The sequence below is a fragment of the Misgurnus anguillicaudatus genome, chromosome 17 (genome assembly GCF_027580225.2).
Source record: "Misgurnus anguillicaudatus chromosome 17, ASM2758022v2, whole genome shotgun sequence".
Classification (NCBI taxonomy): domain Eukaryota; kingdom Metazoa; phylum Chordata; class Actinopteri; order Cypriniformes; family Cobitidae; genus Misgurnus; species Misgurnus anguillicaudatus.
Genome location: NC_073353.2, coordinates 7,344,918 through 7,362,081, shown reverse-complemented (window position 1 = coordinate 7,362,081; position 17,164 = coordinate 7,344,918). Strand labels below are relative to the sequence as shown.

General features: G+C 38.9%; 1 protein-coding gene across 1 annotated transcript in view; it reads left to right on the top strand.

Moving 5' to 3' along the window:
* Positions 1-17,164, top strand: part of map3k12 (mitogen-activated protein kinase kinase kinase 12) — a 44,509-nt gene that overhangs the window by 4,825 nt on the left and 22,520 nt on the right. The window contains exons 4-6 of the mRNA XM_055215696.2: positions 14,804-14,995; positions 16,374-16,532; positions 16,764-16,922. Of these exons, the coding sequence (XP_055071671.2) occupies positions 14,804-14,995; positions 16,374-16,532; positions 16,764-16,922 (510 nt within the window). The remainder of the gene's footprint in view (positions 1-14,803; positions 14,996-16,373; positions 16,533-16,763; positions 16,923-17,164) is intronic.

The following is a 17,164-nucleotide window of genomic DNA, read 5'->3' as shown; positions in this document are numbered from 1 at the left end:
TGGTTAGTACGAATTCAGTACTGTTTGATCTTGTTGATAAATGATTTTATACCAAAAATATATTATATATTACAATTAATTATATCATACCATAACCACAAACTTAAGCAAAGTTTAAAGTTTGAGGACTTGACATAAAGTATGCTATCATCATATAAAAAGACTCGAAACACAAAGTGAGAGCATGAAAAACCATAGTAGGTAGATAACAGACTACACAGTCGGCATATGAATATCCTCTTTATTTAGTTTGACATGTTTTTGTGAAGAAAGACAACCATATTTAACCTACCTACTCCGGTGAAAGCCTGTTCTTCTCATTAAAATAATGCTGGGGAGAAAATGCTACTCCATGGTTATCTGGTAAGAACAACAGACGGATCTAACAAGAATATCTGAATAACATTATTTTACAAATAAATTAAGCTGACTTGATACCTTATTGCTGACTGTGGAAAGTTACAATCTTAATTTAAAGGTGCAGTGTGTAAATTTTAGTGGCATCCAGTGGTGAGGTTGCGAATTGCAACCAACGGCTCAGTCCACTGCTCACCCCTTGCTTTTAAAATGCATAGAGAAGCTACGGTAGCCGCCATCAGAAAAACATGTAATTGACGGAGACAACTTAGTAAAAAACTTTGTCCGTTAAGGGCTTCTGTAGAAACATGGCGTCACAAAATGGCGACTTCCATGTTAGGGGACCCTCTGTATATGTAGATAAAAACATCTCATTCTAAGGTAATAAACACATAACGATTCATTATGAAAAAGGTCTTTGTACACCCCTGATAATATAGTTTTGTATATTATTTTGAATTTCTGTCAAGAGGTCCTTCTAAAAATTACACACTGCACCTTTAACAACACTTCACAAAGACAGAGCTATTGCTACTGTTTCCTCTTAAACACCCATCTGCAGTTAATCGGTTATATAATAAATGTCTTTTGTTTCGTTTTGTTCTCCGTTTTTGTCCTGTTTAGCTCTGTATTTTAATTTTTGGGTTAACTATCCCTTTAAACCACATAGGGTAACATTTCAAAGTTTAGACTAAGTAAAACTAACTTTTTTTGTGGAATGGTGGCCTAATGGTTAGTAAGTTGGACTTCTAACCTGAGTGTCGCAGGTTTAATTCTCAATGTACATGTACACTGTAAAAAATAAATTGTTGGCTCAATGAATAATTTAGTTGCACAGAAATTTTACGTTCACTCAATTTCTGTCTCCAAAGTGTTTCCTGGATTGATGTTTTTTAGTTGGCCCAAACTTGACTGAAATATAAAAAAGTATGTTGGCTCAATTAGCTTTATAGTTCATTCAACTAAAATGTTTTAATCAGTTGAATCTTTAAAACTTACAGCAAAGACTCTGTCAATTAAAATGTAAGTATTCACTCAATGTTATATGTGTTACTTCAATTAATATTTATTATTTGGGATTTTTTAATAACATTTTTAAATTATTTATCAAATAATTTATGCTGGTGTTGTTAACAAAATAACTTCAGTCACATAAAAACAAAAGCTTTTAATTCACTTATTCACTTATCATACAGACTGAACATACAGAATTAAGTCTTCTTTAAATAGAGGGCATAAAACAGTCCAAAAAGCACTCCAAAGTCAGTCAGAACATCTCCAGGGCCATTTAGGAGACTTTCTTCAGCCCTCTGGTCTGCCTCTCACATCATCTCCGCTCTGGTTTAATAAACAGAGAAATATAAACACACACACATACATAAATAACATGTTTAATATAATAAAGCTTGATTGTGAAATACTTTATTCCCTAAATAACGTTAACGTTAGGTCAAATTTCCCTCAGACATCACACATAATTAAACACTATTGGGCGGTTTTCTCGGACAGGGCTTTTCACTGACTAAAATAACTGACATCACTTAACATATGAGTAACGTATTATTTTTTTGTCTCAAAATGCACGCCAGTATTGTATTTTATAAGGTTTGTTTGTAAAAATGTCCCAATTATAATAAAGACAGAGTTCTAAACCCTGTCCGGTAAACCACCTGTATATCTTTACTAAAATAGCTCCACTTTACTTCGGACACATAACATAACACACTTTTAAATATATCTTTACAAAAATATCATTACAAAAACATCGAGTATTTGCGTCTTTGCCGATTAATATATTCTAAAATTAGCATTTAATTACAACCACTTACCTGACGTGAACTTGAGGAAACGGCTGTTGACTTGTGTTCTGTGAATCAGTAAGTGATTCTGGCTGTTGCGTGCGGATTGATCTCAGATGAAATGACCTGTGATCCAGATCCTTCAGAGTTAAAACATTTTAAATTCAAAACACACAAATGCACGCACATACATACATACATACATGCACACACGCGAGAGCGCGCGAGCGCGCACACACACGCACGTACACAGGTATATTTAGAAGTTTTATTTAAGATCGTTATGATATTGGGACTATTTCTCCACTCGCTCCTTCAGCTCTGAAGTTCAAATTCGCAGGCAGGACGCAGTCCGGTTATAACAAATGTGAAAGATATGAAACATCATTCAACAGCAATATAATTTAAGTGCAATCCTAAAATATGATCTAAAACATACCGGTAAACCTTTTATTATTAAGTATAAGAAATTAAAATGAATTAAATCACATGTTTAAACACCACAGAGATATCAGAGCCAGCAGTCGATTTCTGATGGGCTAGCCGAGGCGAGGCTGCGCTGGGCGGGGTGTGAGCGCTTAACTGTCTGTGATTTTCTGGAGCTCTTCTCCGTCCGAAAGTGTCCGAGCACATTTTTAAATAGACGCTATCTTTATTAACCGACCGCATATTTAAACTTAAAGCACATACATTCACGCCTGAACAACTCTTACAATTACATTTTGTGAGCAAATAACAGTAATATTATGAGCATTTTGTTGTCAGGAAACATAGCTGTCATAAGTCCACAAATTTACCAGATTTGTCTTAATTAGTTCAGTCAACATAGCCATTCTGAATGTTGACTGAATCTGAAAATAACCATTCACTTAATGTTTTAAACACAGATTTATCTAGACTTATTACACGGCTCTCTGGAATGCTTGATTCTGATTGGTCAGTTGAGACATTTACAGGTTCGTTCTTTTCAAATAATAACCGCTCCAAAATAATAACGCATAGCCGGACTACTTGTACGAGTAAAATCGCTCCGCGCCAATAAAGATCAATAAAGATTACTGTCTCTTTGGCGCCATCTTGTGACAAACACTCGACAACCACGACAAGACACAGACAGCTTACTGAGACTGAACTTGACAAAATAGAGCATGACAGCTACGAAGCCAACACACAAAAAAATACAGAATGGGCATTAAAACTTCTCAAAGACTGGCTAAAAGAGAAAAAAAGGAGACAAGTATGAAGCAGAGGATCTTAATAAGGTATTACGATCATTTTATGCATCTGTGCAAAGTTTCGCGGAAGGATAAAAATGTTAATTTAAAACAAATATGCCAATAAAATGTTTCAAATTCATATTCATGTCCAGTTTTTTTTCTTATGTGGCAAGTAGCCGTGTAATAAGCGGGATTTCGCGTCGGGTCCTGATCACACTGTCGGGGCTTATTTCCCAATAACTACCGGCTGCCTCTACATTATCCCTTACTTAAAATAATATGTCTTCTCAACTAAGCCCAAACAAGAAAATTGGTTTAACTTATATATTTTTGCCCTTCCAACATTTCATTAATTTGATTTTTTACAGTGTAGTGACTGAGATGCTCTTCATCAAATCATCCTTCAGTAAATGACTGACACCACCATCTCTCTCTCTCTCTCTCTCTCTCTCTCTCTCTCTCTCTCTCTCTCTCTCTCTCTCTCTCTCTCTCTGTGTTTACTCCTCACAGAGGGTGGGTTAAATGCAGATGTCAGATTTAGAGAATGGTTTACCATACCTGGCAATCATGTCACTTTCACAGTGAAATTGCATGTGTCAGCCACTCAGCCTCCATTGGTGCATTATAGAATTTAAGTAATTTTTTACATATTTACAGGAAAATTGGCTATATTAAAATACTTCATTCAAGTACATAATATTAACAGTGCAATATATAAATAAACAGAATAATATTTAAGTAAATCATAAATGTTACAAGTCAATTTAGAACAGAAGCAGTGAAACATTAAGTCAACAGTGTATTATATAAAAATGCAAAGATATCAACAGTAAAACTTATTCAAAATGGTAGATAAATAATACAAATATATGAGTACCAGTCTGTATATACAGTGAGGAAAATAAGTATTTGAACACCCTGCTATTTAGCAAGTTCTCCCACTTAGAAATCATGGAGGGATCTGAAATTGTCATCGTAGGTGCATGTCCACTGTGAGAGACATAATAAATAAAAAATATAAAAAAATCCAGAAATAACAATGTATTGTTTTTTTACTATTTCTTTGTTTGATACAGCTGCAAATAAGTATTTGAACACCTGAGAAAGTCAATGTTAATATTTGGTACAGTAGCTTTTGTTTGCAATTACAGAGGTCAAACGTTTCCAGTAGTTTTTCTCCAGGTTTGCTCACACTGCAGGAGGGATTTTGGCCCACTCCTCCACACAGATCTTGTCTAGATCAGTCAGGTTTCTGGCCTGTCACTAAGAAACACTGAGTTTGAGCTCCCTCCAAAGATTCTCTATTGGGTTCATGTCTGGAGACTGGCTAGGCCACATCAGAACCTTGATATGCTTCATACAGAGCCACTCCTTGGTTATCCTGGCTGTGTGCTTCGGGTCATTGTCATGTTGGAAGACCCAGCGTCGACCCATCTTCAATACTCTAACTGAGGGAAGGAATGTCTGCTGGGATCTGGTCAAACTTTAGTTTTATACCAAAAGTGCTGTTCCTTCTATTCTGGCAGCCAAAAAACACAACAAGATGACATTTTAAAGGCAAAACTTCAAACTTTTAGCGCACCTGCAATTAGTTCCTACTTCTATTTTTGCCTCCAGCTAGAGCAGTGATGTCACAGTGACGTAGGCGATTAAGGGTTCTATCCTCTACTTCAACAATATTGTTCCTTGTATCTTTATCGTTATAGTTGTGGGAGATATTCTCTTTAATATAAAATGTTTTTTAAAACGATATTTTATAATTATTGTTCATAATGTGAACAGCCCTTTACCCACCACTTTTGAGATGTTGTCAGTCCAGGAGAGGTCCTCTGTGATGGTGACTCCCATAAACTTGAAGTTGGAGACTCTCCAGAGCCTCATTGTTGATGTCAATTGACTACTGTATGTGGTCTTCTTGAGGCGTTCACAGAGGTTGGAAGGATGTCATAGATGGCTCTAAGCAAGAAGGAGATCCCAATATGGCTCAAGCCTCCAGAGGTCAGCCCATGTCACCTTCCTCTTGGGGAGATCCCACCTTGGCCAGGCTCCCTGGGATCCTAGCACCACAACCTTTGCCTTCCTCTGCTCTTCCTCTAAGCCCTGAACCATGCTCTCCTTTTCACTGGGTTGGCTTTCCCCCACTCTTGGGAGTGAGTCATTCCCAGGTTTTACCTTCCTTTGTTTGGTGCTCTTATGATGTCTTTGTGCCTTACATTCCCTTCTGCTAGGGTCAGAGCTGTTAAGACATCCCACTTTCATCCTGATCTGGTTCTTATACCAGCTTCTCTGACCTTGTTGTTTCTTAAGTCCCTGAAGGTCATGACCACCCTACACTTCACTATTTGGAACTCCTCAACCAGGTAAGATAAGGGCAGTTGTAATTGTCGGACCTGATGTATAGCCCAACTGATGTAAAGCCTTAAGTAACCACCTTCTGAGGTGTCAGTTGATTTTACATTCCACTGCTTCCACTGCTGTAAGTGGGACCCCATACACCAGGGTTCCCCAAATCTTACCCTGGAGGTCCGGAGCACCGCAGAGTTTAGCTCCAACCCTGATCAAACACACCTGAGCAAGCTAATCAAGGTCTTCATGTTCACTAGAAAATCATAGGTGGGAAGTTTGATTAAGATTGGACCTAAACTCTGTAGTGCTCCGGCCGTCCAGGGTAAGATTTGGGGGAAAATGCCATACACTGTCATCAGCCACATCAGTCTGGGTAGCAGGCCATGTTGATAAAGTCATTTCTGGGAGTGCTGATTTATCTATTTTCTTTAGCCAACCATCTGCTCGCTTCTTCATGCTGCAAACATTGTTATGGTTCTGTAATGACTCATTGTACCAATTTCCCAAATACTTGATGGGATTGTCCTTAATGGAAGGAATGATTTTTAATCTTTTATTTAATCGCGATTAATCGCATGATTTCATGAGTTAACTCGCGATTAATCGCAAATTAATCGCACATTTTTATCTGTTCTAAATTTACCTAAATTTAACACTTTTCAAGTTTTTAACCCTCTACAGCACAGTGTTGCCCTCAGGCAACATACTACCTTTTTGAGCCTCACACCGACACTTTAATTTTTTTATAAAAAAAATATATATGTATAATATCACCTGACATGTCTCTCCAATGAAATGAGGGGCTGGAGTGGTTGTGACCTTTTGTTTGGGGGTGGAGCCATGCTTTTGGAAGCAAAGCCACATGGGATGCAGTGCCACCAATTGCCAGGATAAATATCACTTTTTAACATTTTTAAATTTAAATAATTTTACAGAAAAAAATATGTGTATGTGCATCAGTATGTAAAGAAGTATGTTTGATTGTCTGAAGACTTTCTTTGTTTTTATTTTCATACTAAGACCGTGTTTTTTGTTTGTTGCCCCAGGGCAACGTTGTGCTATAAGGGTACTAAAACACCAAGGTTTTTTATCTGATAAGATATGCATTAGAAAGTTTAACTCTAACAAACATCAATCACAAATGATTCCACTTAATCACAAACATGACTAATTAGTTTTATGGGCAACATTGTGCAGTTAGACCACTTTTATTCAGGCAAAATCATCCCAAAATGATGCATAACACACACATAAAACACGCACACACACACACACACATGCACACACACACACACACATGCACGGACGCACACACAAACACACACACAAACACATGCACACATTTGTTGGTTTATATGTTTATATGTAAATGTGGAAAACATTAACACATGCAGTGTTAGTTACAATTAGTAGTGTTCATGTTTGGCTATAATCATTTGTGATTGATGTTTTTTTTTCTAATGCATATATTTATCATATACAGGGTTCCCACACCTTAGTTAACGTCAAATTCAAGGACCTTTCAAGGACTTTTCAGGTCCAATACCCTCAAATTCAGAGTCTAAATGTGGGGACATATTTCAAGGGAGAACAAGGTTACAGATACATTGTTACAGTTCCCTTTCAAGGGAACTCGCGCTGCGTCACTGCGGTGACACTTTGGGCACGCCTCTAGAGGTAAGTGCGTCTGAATGTGTATATCAAATTCAACCAATGGTGAGGCTAAACAACAAAGACAGGGTGACGCAGGTGCCAGGAAGTATATCGCTATCTGAAATATTGCCAAAGACGACGCTAAAGGAAGTATGGCAAGGGAGACGCAGCGTCTCGTTCCCTTCTCAGGGAACAACAGTAACATACGTAACCAGAGACGTTTTCATGTGTCAAACACAACTATGCAAAAAAGCATTTTGGTATGAATCAACATTCACATACAGAAGATATAAGAATTTAAACTGAACAGTTTAGCACGTGTGCTTAAAAGGCTAGAACTGTATGATATTATCCTACACTACACAGGGAATAATATGGATTTTTTTACCAGAAATCTTCTTGCATAAAATACATTCAATGACCTGTATCTATGTATGTATATTTTCAAAAACTTCCCAGGGCCTTGAATTTTTCCTCCCAGATTCACAAACTTTCATGGATGGAAAACCTGCATATAAAAAACCTTGGTGTTTTTATACCACCGTAGCACAACGTTGCCCTGAGGCAACAAAGTAAATTCTGAGTCAGGGGTGGTGGGGGGATAAATTGTATGATGGATATTTTATCAGTGACCCCCAAACTCCCAAAAAGTGAGGTGAAATATTTTTTTCCCCAAAAAATAAAAAGTCATGCCATAGAGGGTTAATGCTCTAATCAGCATGGATTTGGATAATATATATGCTATATGCAAATGTAAGTCTGCAACAGCCTGTTTACATTTTCAACAGAACCATCAGCCATAGTTTTATATATGATTTTCCCTTTAGAAGTCCTTGTTCTTTCTCCATTTCTGTTTGCTGCTGCATCATTTTTGACCTGTGCTGGCAAATTGAGTTGGGATGAGCAAATTTTCAAAAATGTGTCATTTATATTTTAACATTCTCTATTAAAAAACTTAAAAACAATTGGAACAATTGTTGGAATCTGACAAAGCATGACAGAACTATACCTGTTTACGCAGAGCAATATCAATATATGTTAAATATGTTTTTCTTTTATTGTTTAATTTTGACATTGAGACAGACTGCTTTAAGATACTGTAGGCTTGGCTAATGCAAGGGTTTAACACATCAGATACTTTTCCTCAACAGTTAACCAAACATTCACTTCAGATATAACAGATTTTAGGTCATACCTGCGTGAATTCTTGTCAAAACAGATATTTTTAAAACTGTAATTTTGTGTTAGATGTCTATTTATATCAGGGTCACGCACTCGCGCGTTTGTGTGCACGCGCTTCAGACGTCTGCGTCAGACATCGCTTTTGAGCCTTGTCACTCTTAATAACTCTTTTAACATCAATCAGGTCCCGAACTTTATCTCTCTTAATAATTATTTTAACATCAAGAAAGTCCTGCAGTCTATTTTCTATAATTTCTGAATGCTTTAAAAACTAAATTAAAAAGTGAAAGAAGACGCATCTTTCCTTTATATGGATTTGGGACGGTACACCTCACAGAAAACGTGCAGATAAAGATCATTTTAGATGTTTAATAATGACCATTTAGAGCATTGGATTCGCTAGACGAGAGCTTAATGTTCTTATTTTGATGAAAAGCACCTACTTATCTAGACAGCGCCGGTCACTTGCTGCGTCTCAATTCATCCAGCTGTGGGTCAAACAGAAATTGCGTGTTGCGTTAATCGCGCGTTAATAAAATTAGTGCCGTTAAAATGAATTTGCGTTAACGCGTTATTAACGCGTTTATTTTGACAGCCCTACTTAAAAGTAATTCCACTTTGCCACCTCATCAAGCTTTGTTAGAACCCACCTGGCCTGTACATGGGATACTATTGTGATTGTAGAGTCATCCACATTGCCCTGATAGCTGGTTGCCGTATCCCTGAAACTATTATTGGGACTCAGGTTACCTTTCTCTTGTTTAATGGTGAGCTTCATGATGAGCCAGCTTGTGAGTTCCTTTACACCTTCCTTTTCCTCTGTGCTGCTTTCTTTGTACCTCTTGTTAAGGCTCTTGATTTCTTTCCTTAGGTTGTAAATTTCCCCTTTCCCTTCTGTTCAGTTGCTTCCCTTCCTTGATATTGCTTTTCCTCTCTATTGTGCCAAATTGCTCCTTTGCTAAATTGTACGTGATCTCTGTGAGAGTGTTCACTTTCCGCTTAACTGTGCCAGCTGACGTGACTTCAAGAATTCTATTCAGATCCTTATCGAAACTGGACTACTCCATGATATCAGACATTTTGGCCACCTAATAAATCCCTTAAAAGTTTGTAAACATTGCAATATCTCCGGGTGGGCGGGGCTTAGGTGGAAGCAAAAAGAGCAGCGGACGCAATGTTGACAAGCGTAAGCTAGCACGTTTTAGGAGGGATTTTATTAAACATGGATGCAAAAGAAGGTTCGGAACTGTCCGAATATGTACAACAGAAACTTGCTGATTTGTACTAGATAAAACCAACACACCAGTACATATGCATAGATTATTTTACTTGATATGAAGTGTGCACTGCAAACACGAGCATTATTTATGATCGTCTCCGTCCAGTCTGTACGATGTATTGCATTAAACCACAGTTGTCTTCTTGATTTCTGTGAAGGAATGTCTGCCGGGATCTGGTCAAACTTTAGTTTTATACCAAAAGTGCTATTCCTTCTATTCTGGCAGCCAAAAACACAAGAAGATGACATTTTAAAGGCAAAACCTCAAACTTTAAGCGCACCTGCAATAAGTTCATACTTCTGTTTTGCCTCCAGCTACAGCGGTGATGTCACAGTGACGCAGGCGATTAAAGAGTAACTAAACCCTAATCCAACTTTTTTTAGTTACTGGTCTGTAAGAATGATGGTTTATTAGTGCTGTTCATTGATTTTAGTAAATTTTTTGACATTTGGATATAAAGTGTTTCAATACTAAAATATATGTTGTAAAAACGTCTGAGTGCTGCCATCTTCAGGTTGAACGGTGGCTACTGCAGTTGAATTTTCCTATTGGATGTTGGGTCCAAAAAATGACTCGTGACGTAAGCAGGTTCACGCTCACCACGCCCTTGTTACGATCTCACCACACACTTGGTACGAGCTTAGTTCGTCCCCTCTATCTCCGTTGGGATCTGCCCACTTTTCTTGCATTTTTCAAATATTGCAGTGGGTGGAGTCAGGCTCTGACCAGGGGTTTAGTTACGCTTTAAGGGGACTATCCTCTCCTTCATGGATTCTGGCTGTGGTATGGCATCTGTGGAAATGCTCCCTTGGGGTGTAGGTGACTGAGGTGCTGAGAAATCTCCAGCGCTGTGGAGTGCTTCCTGGCTGGAGTTTTCTTGCATCTCAGGAGATTCTATATCTGCGCATTGCATCTGTGTCGTCTCCCATACTTGGTCTTGGCCTGATGTATTTTGAGGCCTGGTAAGTCTTGTACTTACTACAAGAGCACTTAACCTCTGGTACCTTCTCAGTTATGTTGGTTTGAATAACCCTTCTCTGTGTTCTCGTTCCTGGCTGTAACCGTTAAAAGACAAGTTCGGTATTTTACACTCAAAGCCCCGTTTTCAGACTGTTCATGATGAAATAGAACAGTTCTGACTGAAATCTCGACATACGCGGCTGCCCCGAGAATTTTCGGGTGTTTCTTGTATCACCTCCCACCTCTATAATAGGTTTTTAGGTGCACAGGAACAATCCTTCCTAAAATGCATTAAACTTTCATTTACAAAGACATGAAACTCACTGAGTGGTTCACTGATATGCTCACACAAAAATCGCTGCAAAAGACGCATTACCAACAGGTTTTATCCTAGTTTTTGCCAACTCCATTGACTTGTATTAGATGTACTGTGAGGTACGGGATTACTCCGTTTGTATTCTTGCAATTGGCAAAGGCGGATTATCGCCACCAACTGGGCTGGAGTGTCTATTATTCAAGCTCTCAACGGAAGAATATACGGGTGTGAGGCGTTTGGAAGAATAGGTCCACAAGTTTACAAGAATGGTAAAACACCTGTTGGAAAGCATCTTTTGCAGCGATTTTTGTGTGAGCATATCAATGAACACCCCTGACCACTCGGTGAGTTTCACGTCTTTGTAAACGAAAGTTTAATGCATTTTAGGAAGGATTGTTCCTGTGCACCTATAAACCCATTGTAGAGGTGGGAGGTGAAACAGAAACACCTGAAAATTCTCAGGACACCCGCATATATCGAAATTTCAGTCAAAACCGTTCTATTTCATCATAAACAATCTGAAAACAGGGCTTTAAGTGTAAAATACCGAACTTGTCCTTTAAGGGGGTGGGTAATTTTTTTAAGCATGGGTATTCATTTCATGGGCACTTCTCCCGGAAAAGCATGAAAAATCAGAGTGAGAGCGAGAATGCCCATGAGCGTTGCTCCGTTGAGTAGAAGCCATACTTATCACTGCTCGGCATGCAACAACTTTGTTTTATATCAAGATGGTTAGACATAAGAAGTGTGTCTTTGGATGTAAGAAGAAAACCTTGTTTAGCTAACAGTAGTTGCAGTTTGTTTTTCCCGGACACCAACATAATTTCGAATGTTCCCTTCATTTCGTGGAGGATTTCTTTACAAACAAGGCTTCCCAACATTTAAAATACCCTGTTCAAGAGTTGATACCACAGGCGGTAAGTAAATCAAAATCTCATGTGTTTTGTTTGCAAACAGCGCATACGTGCATGTAATGGCAAATGCAGAAAAAATACATCATCAAGAATTATGTTGCATTTTTTTATTAAAATAGCGGCTAAGCAAACAAGGATTAATTACCAGATAAGAAACGTCTTCCTGTAATTGCTGCTGCTGTTCCTGTTGATCAATTACCGACTCAGTATCCGATTCTGAATCATATACTGTATCTGACTGTAAGCCATAGTTTTTTAAAAAAGTTTTTATTTAAGTGTTTTTTCATCGATGTCAAAGCTGTTGGATTAGTATACTCGTTTGATTGGTGTGCATATACTCGTAACTTTTTAGCTCCGCCCACCGTAAGCCTTCAAGAGTTTGTCTTTTTCTAGAAATAAATGGAAAGGCTGTTCTGTATTTTATAATGGCCTTCTTTCTCTCATTCCCTCTCAGTCCAATGTCTGTCATCAGCATCTAGGCTAACCGGGCTTGGCAGCCCATGCATTCCACCTCAACTGGGTACAACCATGTCTGCCAACCTTTGTCCCTGCAGTCCTGCACCAGATCTTTGTAGTGTTCAGACTTTCTTTCAGATGCCTCCTCCCACCCCTTTCCCATGTTAGCTCTATCACAGGGGTGTCCAATCCTGCTCCTGGCGATTGACTATCCTGCAGAGTTCAGGTCCAACTCAAATCAAACACACCTGCCCCACAACCTTTGCCTTCCTCTGCTCTTCCTCTAAGCCCATTGTCACAATACGCAAGACAGAACCCAATTGCAAGACACGGATGTACAAAAACTGGGAATTTACACAAAAACACAAATCAACAATCCACAAGGGGGCAAAATAACATAAACAGAATAACAGAATATGAAGGGACACGAAGCTTGGTACACTGAACTATAAACTAACAGAACACAATACACGGGATAACTAGACTAAACTGACAAAGTACTCACTAGGGATGGCTGACGCGAAACAGTCGTTCCGAAGCTTTGCGAGATCCCGAAGCGCAGATGTGTCGAAACACTGATTCGAAGCGTGATTCAAAACACCCATGTCACGTGACTATGACCAAACGAAGCCTCGAAGTGTTTCACTAAGTGTTTCATCAGGTGTGGTCTGCCGAATCAGCGTTTGATTGGCACGGTCGGGAACAAACAACACAATCGCACATCTGTATAAAAGTGAAATAAACGCATATTGACGTTATGGGTTTTGTGAGAGGAGTTTTTCAAAGGCTGGAGAAATTATCTGTAAAAAAGAAGTCCTAAGTCCTTCCCCACACAGCAGATATTTATATGTGACATGGTGGCTTGATTTATTTAAAAAAATTCTTATTGTTTATGTGGTATTTATCTCTATTCAATTTATTTTTAAATAGACCAGCTTATAGTTATTGACAATGATAAGCCTAAAAGCTCATGTAGTTGTCAAACAGATGTTAAAACCACAACAAAAAATATATAACTTCATTGTGACGACGGTAATAGTAATGCGTTTCCCGAGGTTCGATCCAAAGGGTTGTTGTATGTGAGTCGATGACACTATCCACTCTCCCACTCGATCACTTGTGTCTAGTAATCAACATGTGGGATACGATTTGTCAGCGATCGTCTAAAACCTTGTCAAGGCTGCGCTATGGCTATACGTGCAAATGACCACTAGGTGTCACTATGGAGGCGGTTTCGAACTATGTTTCGAAGCCTCGACACAATTGATTCAACTGTTTCAGTGTTTCACGAAGCCTCGCTCTGCCCATCACTAGTACTCACGGATGTAACGAGGTATGGAACAGCATAACACAACAATGAACAGGCACAGACTAACAAACACAAGGACCTTAAATAAGGTAGAACTAATGAAGACAACAGGTGACATGAATAACCCAATGAGGGTGACAAGGGAGCGAGGTAAAAGTGACAAGACACTGGGAACACGTGGTCTAATAAAACCTATACTCAGACCACGTGATCCCACACAGAACATGGGCATGTCATGATTCTGCCACAAGACTAGACTAAACACAGGATAAACTGGCAGAACCATGACACATTACTTGCAAATAAATGTATACAAAAACATTGTTATTAAGAATACGCTAGAAATGTTGTCGGTAATTGACAGAATGAGACTAAATAAAAACGCATACAGTACTAGTATTTATAAAAACTAAAAATAATCTTGAAGTGGTCTCTTAATGTTTTCCACAGCTGTGTACTAAAGCTTGTTTTTGTGGAGAGACAGAAAAGTGTTTCACAGTGATTTGGATTTAATTGGATGTCTAAGCTAAAGCTAAAGATGGAAAATTAGAATATTTTGTGATCCTGCATGTGAAAACCCAGCTAAAGTCTTTTTGTTTGTTTGAGATTTGCTGTTTTCTACACAAAATCCTTCAGATAATGTAAAGAACATTTTGTGAAAATATTACCTTGATATATCTTTAATAATGTATAAGCTCATTGTCTCATTATTAGATTCTGGATGTGTGCTTAATTTACAGGTTGAAATCAGTTTACTTTCAAAAGCAAATTGAATGTGTGCATTAATCTGTCCTGACTCTTCTGTCTTTATGTTAATGTTTCTCAGTTCCAGTCCTTTTGACCCCCCCAAGAATATTTTATTCTGCATAATTATAAATACAAACAAGTATTAAACAAATATATCCTTCTGTGTCTTTCTGTGTTGTGTCTGATCTGTGGATGGATGAATGAATGGTTTGTACTCATGAATCAGACAGTAAGATGCTGTATTTGTGCTATGTGTTTGTTTTTCAGAGGTGTATGCACACAAGCTCCGTGTTACTGTATCCTCATGGAGTATTGTGCACAGGGACAGCTGTATGAAGTCCTCAGAGCTGGCAGAAAGATCACACCATCATTGCTGGTGGATTGGGCAATGGGCATAGCTGGAGGAATGAACTACCTTCATCTACACAAGATCATCCACAGAGATCTCAAATCACCAAAGTATGTCAAACACTGGCATTCGCACAAAGTGTGTTCATGTGAATCTATTCCTTATAATCTTGTGCTCAGCCAGTTCCAGTTTGCTCACTTATAGTTTACAGTTGTGTAGTGAGTGATGTCTAAAGAGTCTTTTGATTCAATTTTTTTCCCTTTATTGATAGACAGTAGTTTGAGAGATGACAGGAAAGTAGAGGGTGAAGAGAGGGGTATGGGATTGGCAAAGAACCTCGAGCCGGGATTCGAACTCGGGTCGCCGGAAGTGCGTTTGTACCATATGTCGAAGCGCTGCCCACTACACCATCGGCTCCGACTTTTGATGAAATTTTGATAAAATTGGTTACTGCCCTACTGAAAAATCCAACTAAGACTAGCATAAACTGGTGAATCCGTGCCGTTTTGTTGTAGAAATATCCATATTCAAAACTTTACAAACGAAAACAACCCGCTTCCGGTAATGCCGCCATCCTAGTTGCGTCGCATTCAAGATGAGAGCTTACGCAGTTTACGGAGGTTTCTCTGCTGCTGCTTTGTCCCCCCGCCCTCCGAATTTGTCATACGTCACTAAGAAAAGTGCATACACTACGCTACTACTCTCTCGTGAATGCAGGGGAGTCTAGGATGGCGGCGCTACTGGAAGGTAGTTTTGTTTATGGGGTTTTGATTATGGATGTTTCTACAACAACACCGCGCGGATTACCCTCAGAAGACCTTTGTTTATCATCCAAGCCGTTTGGATTTCTTTGGGGAAGGATATATGCACATTTTTGTGACTTGAATGACGTGGACCCCGTAACTTTACTGTTAACGAGCTGAAAGATATAAGACATTTTCTAAAATAACTGAAAATTTGTTTGTCTGAAAAATTATGAACATATGCATCTCGGATGGCTTCGCGGTGAGGAAATCATGGGTTTATTATCATCCGAACTATCCCTTTAAATGACAGCACGGTGACATGAAATGCGCATTTTATTTATTCACTGGCCGCCTAGTGGTGTGACTTCTTTAAAAGGACTATGGTTGTTTTTCAAGATTTAGATGAACATGTGACTACTAGCTCTGGTTTGTGGCAAAAACATCGCCCACCCATATCAGTGAGAAGCCAGTTTTTCAAAACTCAAAAAATAAAAGATGTGGGCAAATCCAACAGACTTGAGTGTTTTAATCCAAAACTTCTGAAAAGACACTGTAGCTTTTGTGAGAATCAGTTCAACATTCATAAGAGTTAAATTCCCTTTTCACTAAAAAACTCATATTCAGCAGAAACTTTCTCTTACTTACATCATGAGCATGTTTGTAAATGTTGTCATTTTCTCGCAGTCATGTCCATATGGGTTACAGTGTTGTGTTTAAGCCTGTGTTTTCTGTATTCTGTCAGCATGTTGATCACACATGATGACCTGGTGAAGATCTCAGACTTTGGCACATCTAAAGAACTCAGAGATAAGAGCACCAAGATGTCGTTCGCTGGCACCGTGGCCTGGATGGCTCCAGAGGTCATTCGAAATGAACCCGTGTCCGAGAAAGTGGATATTTGGTATGGGAATAATTATATGCTGGTTAGTTTTTTGAGTGTAAACTAAACATTAGACACACTAAGTCATGGGTGCCCAAACTCTGTCCTGGAGAAACTCTGCAGAGACACCAGCCCTCCAGGAGTAGGATTGGACACCCCTGAACTAAATACATAAGAATGACAGGAGCTAAATGCAGTTTTATTTTCTCACTTGGTTTGTTAGTGCTATAAATGATGTGTTGTGTACTTTAGGTCATTTGGTGTTGTGCTATGGGAGATGTTGACTGGTGAGATCCCATATAAAGACGTGGACTCCTCTGCCATTATATGGGGCGTTGGAAACAACAGCCTACAGCTTCCTCTTCCTGACAGCTGCCCGGACGGGTTCAAGATCCTCCTCAGACAGTGCTGGTGAGAGACAACAAAAGAGACAGACTGACAGAGAGACAGACAGACAGTCAGAGAGACAGACAGACAAAGAGAGAAAGAGGCAAAAAGACAGAGAAACAGCCCTACTGAAAAATCCAGCTAAGACCAGCATAAGCTGGTGAGCTGGTTTTAGCTGGTCTTCCAGCTTGGTTTTAGCTGGTGTAGCAAGCTGGTCTAGCTGTGCTTTGGTCACTTCTTAAGCTGGTCTAGTTGTGTTTTGGTCA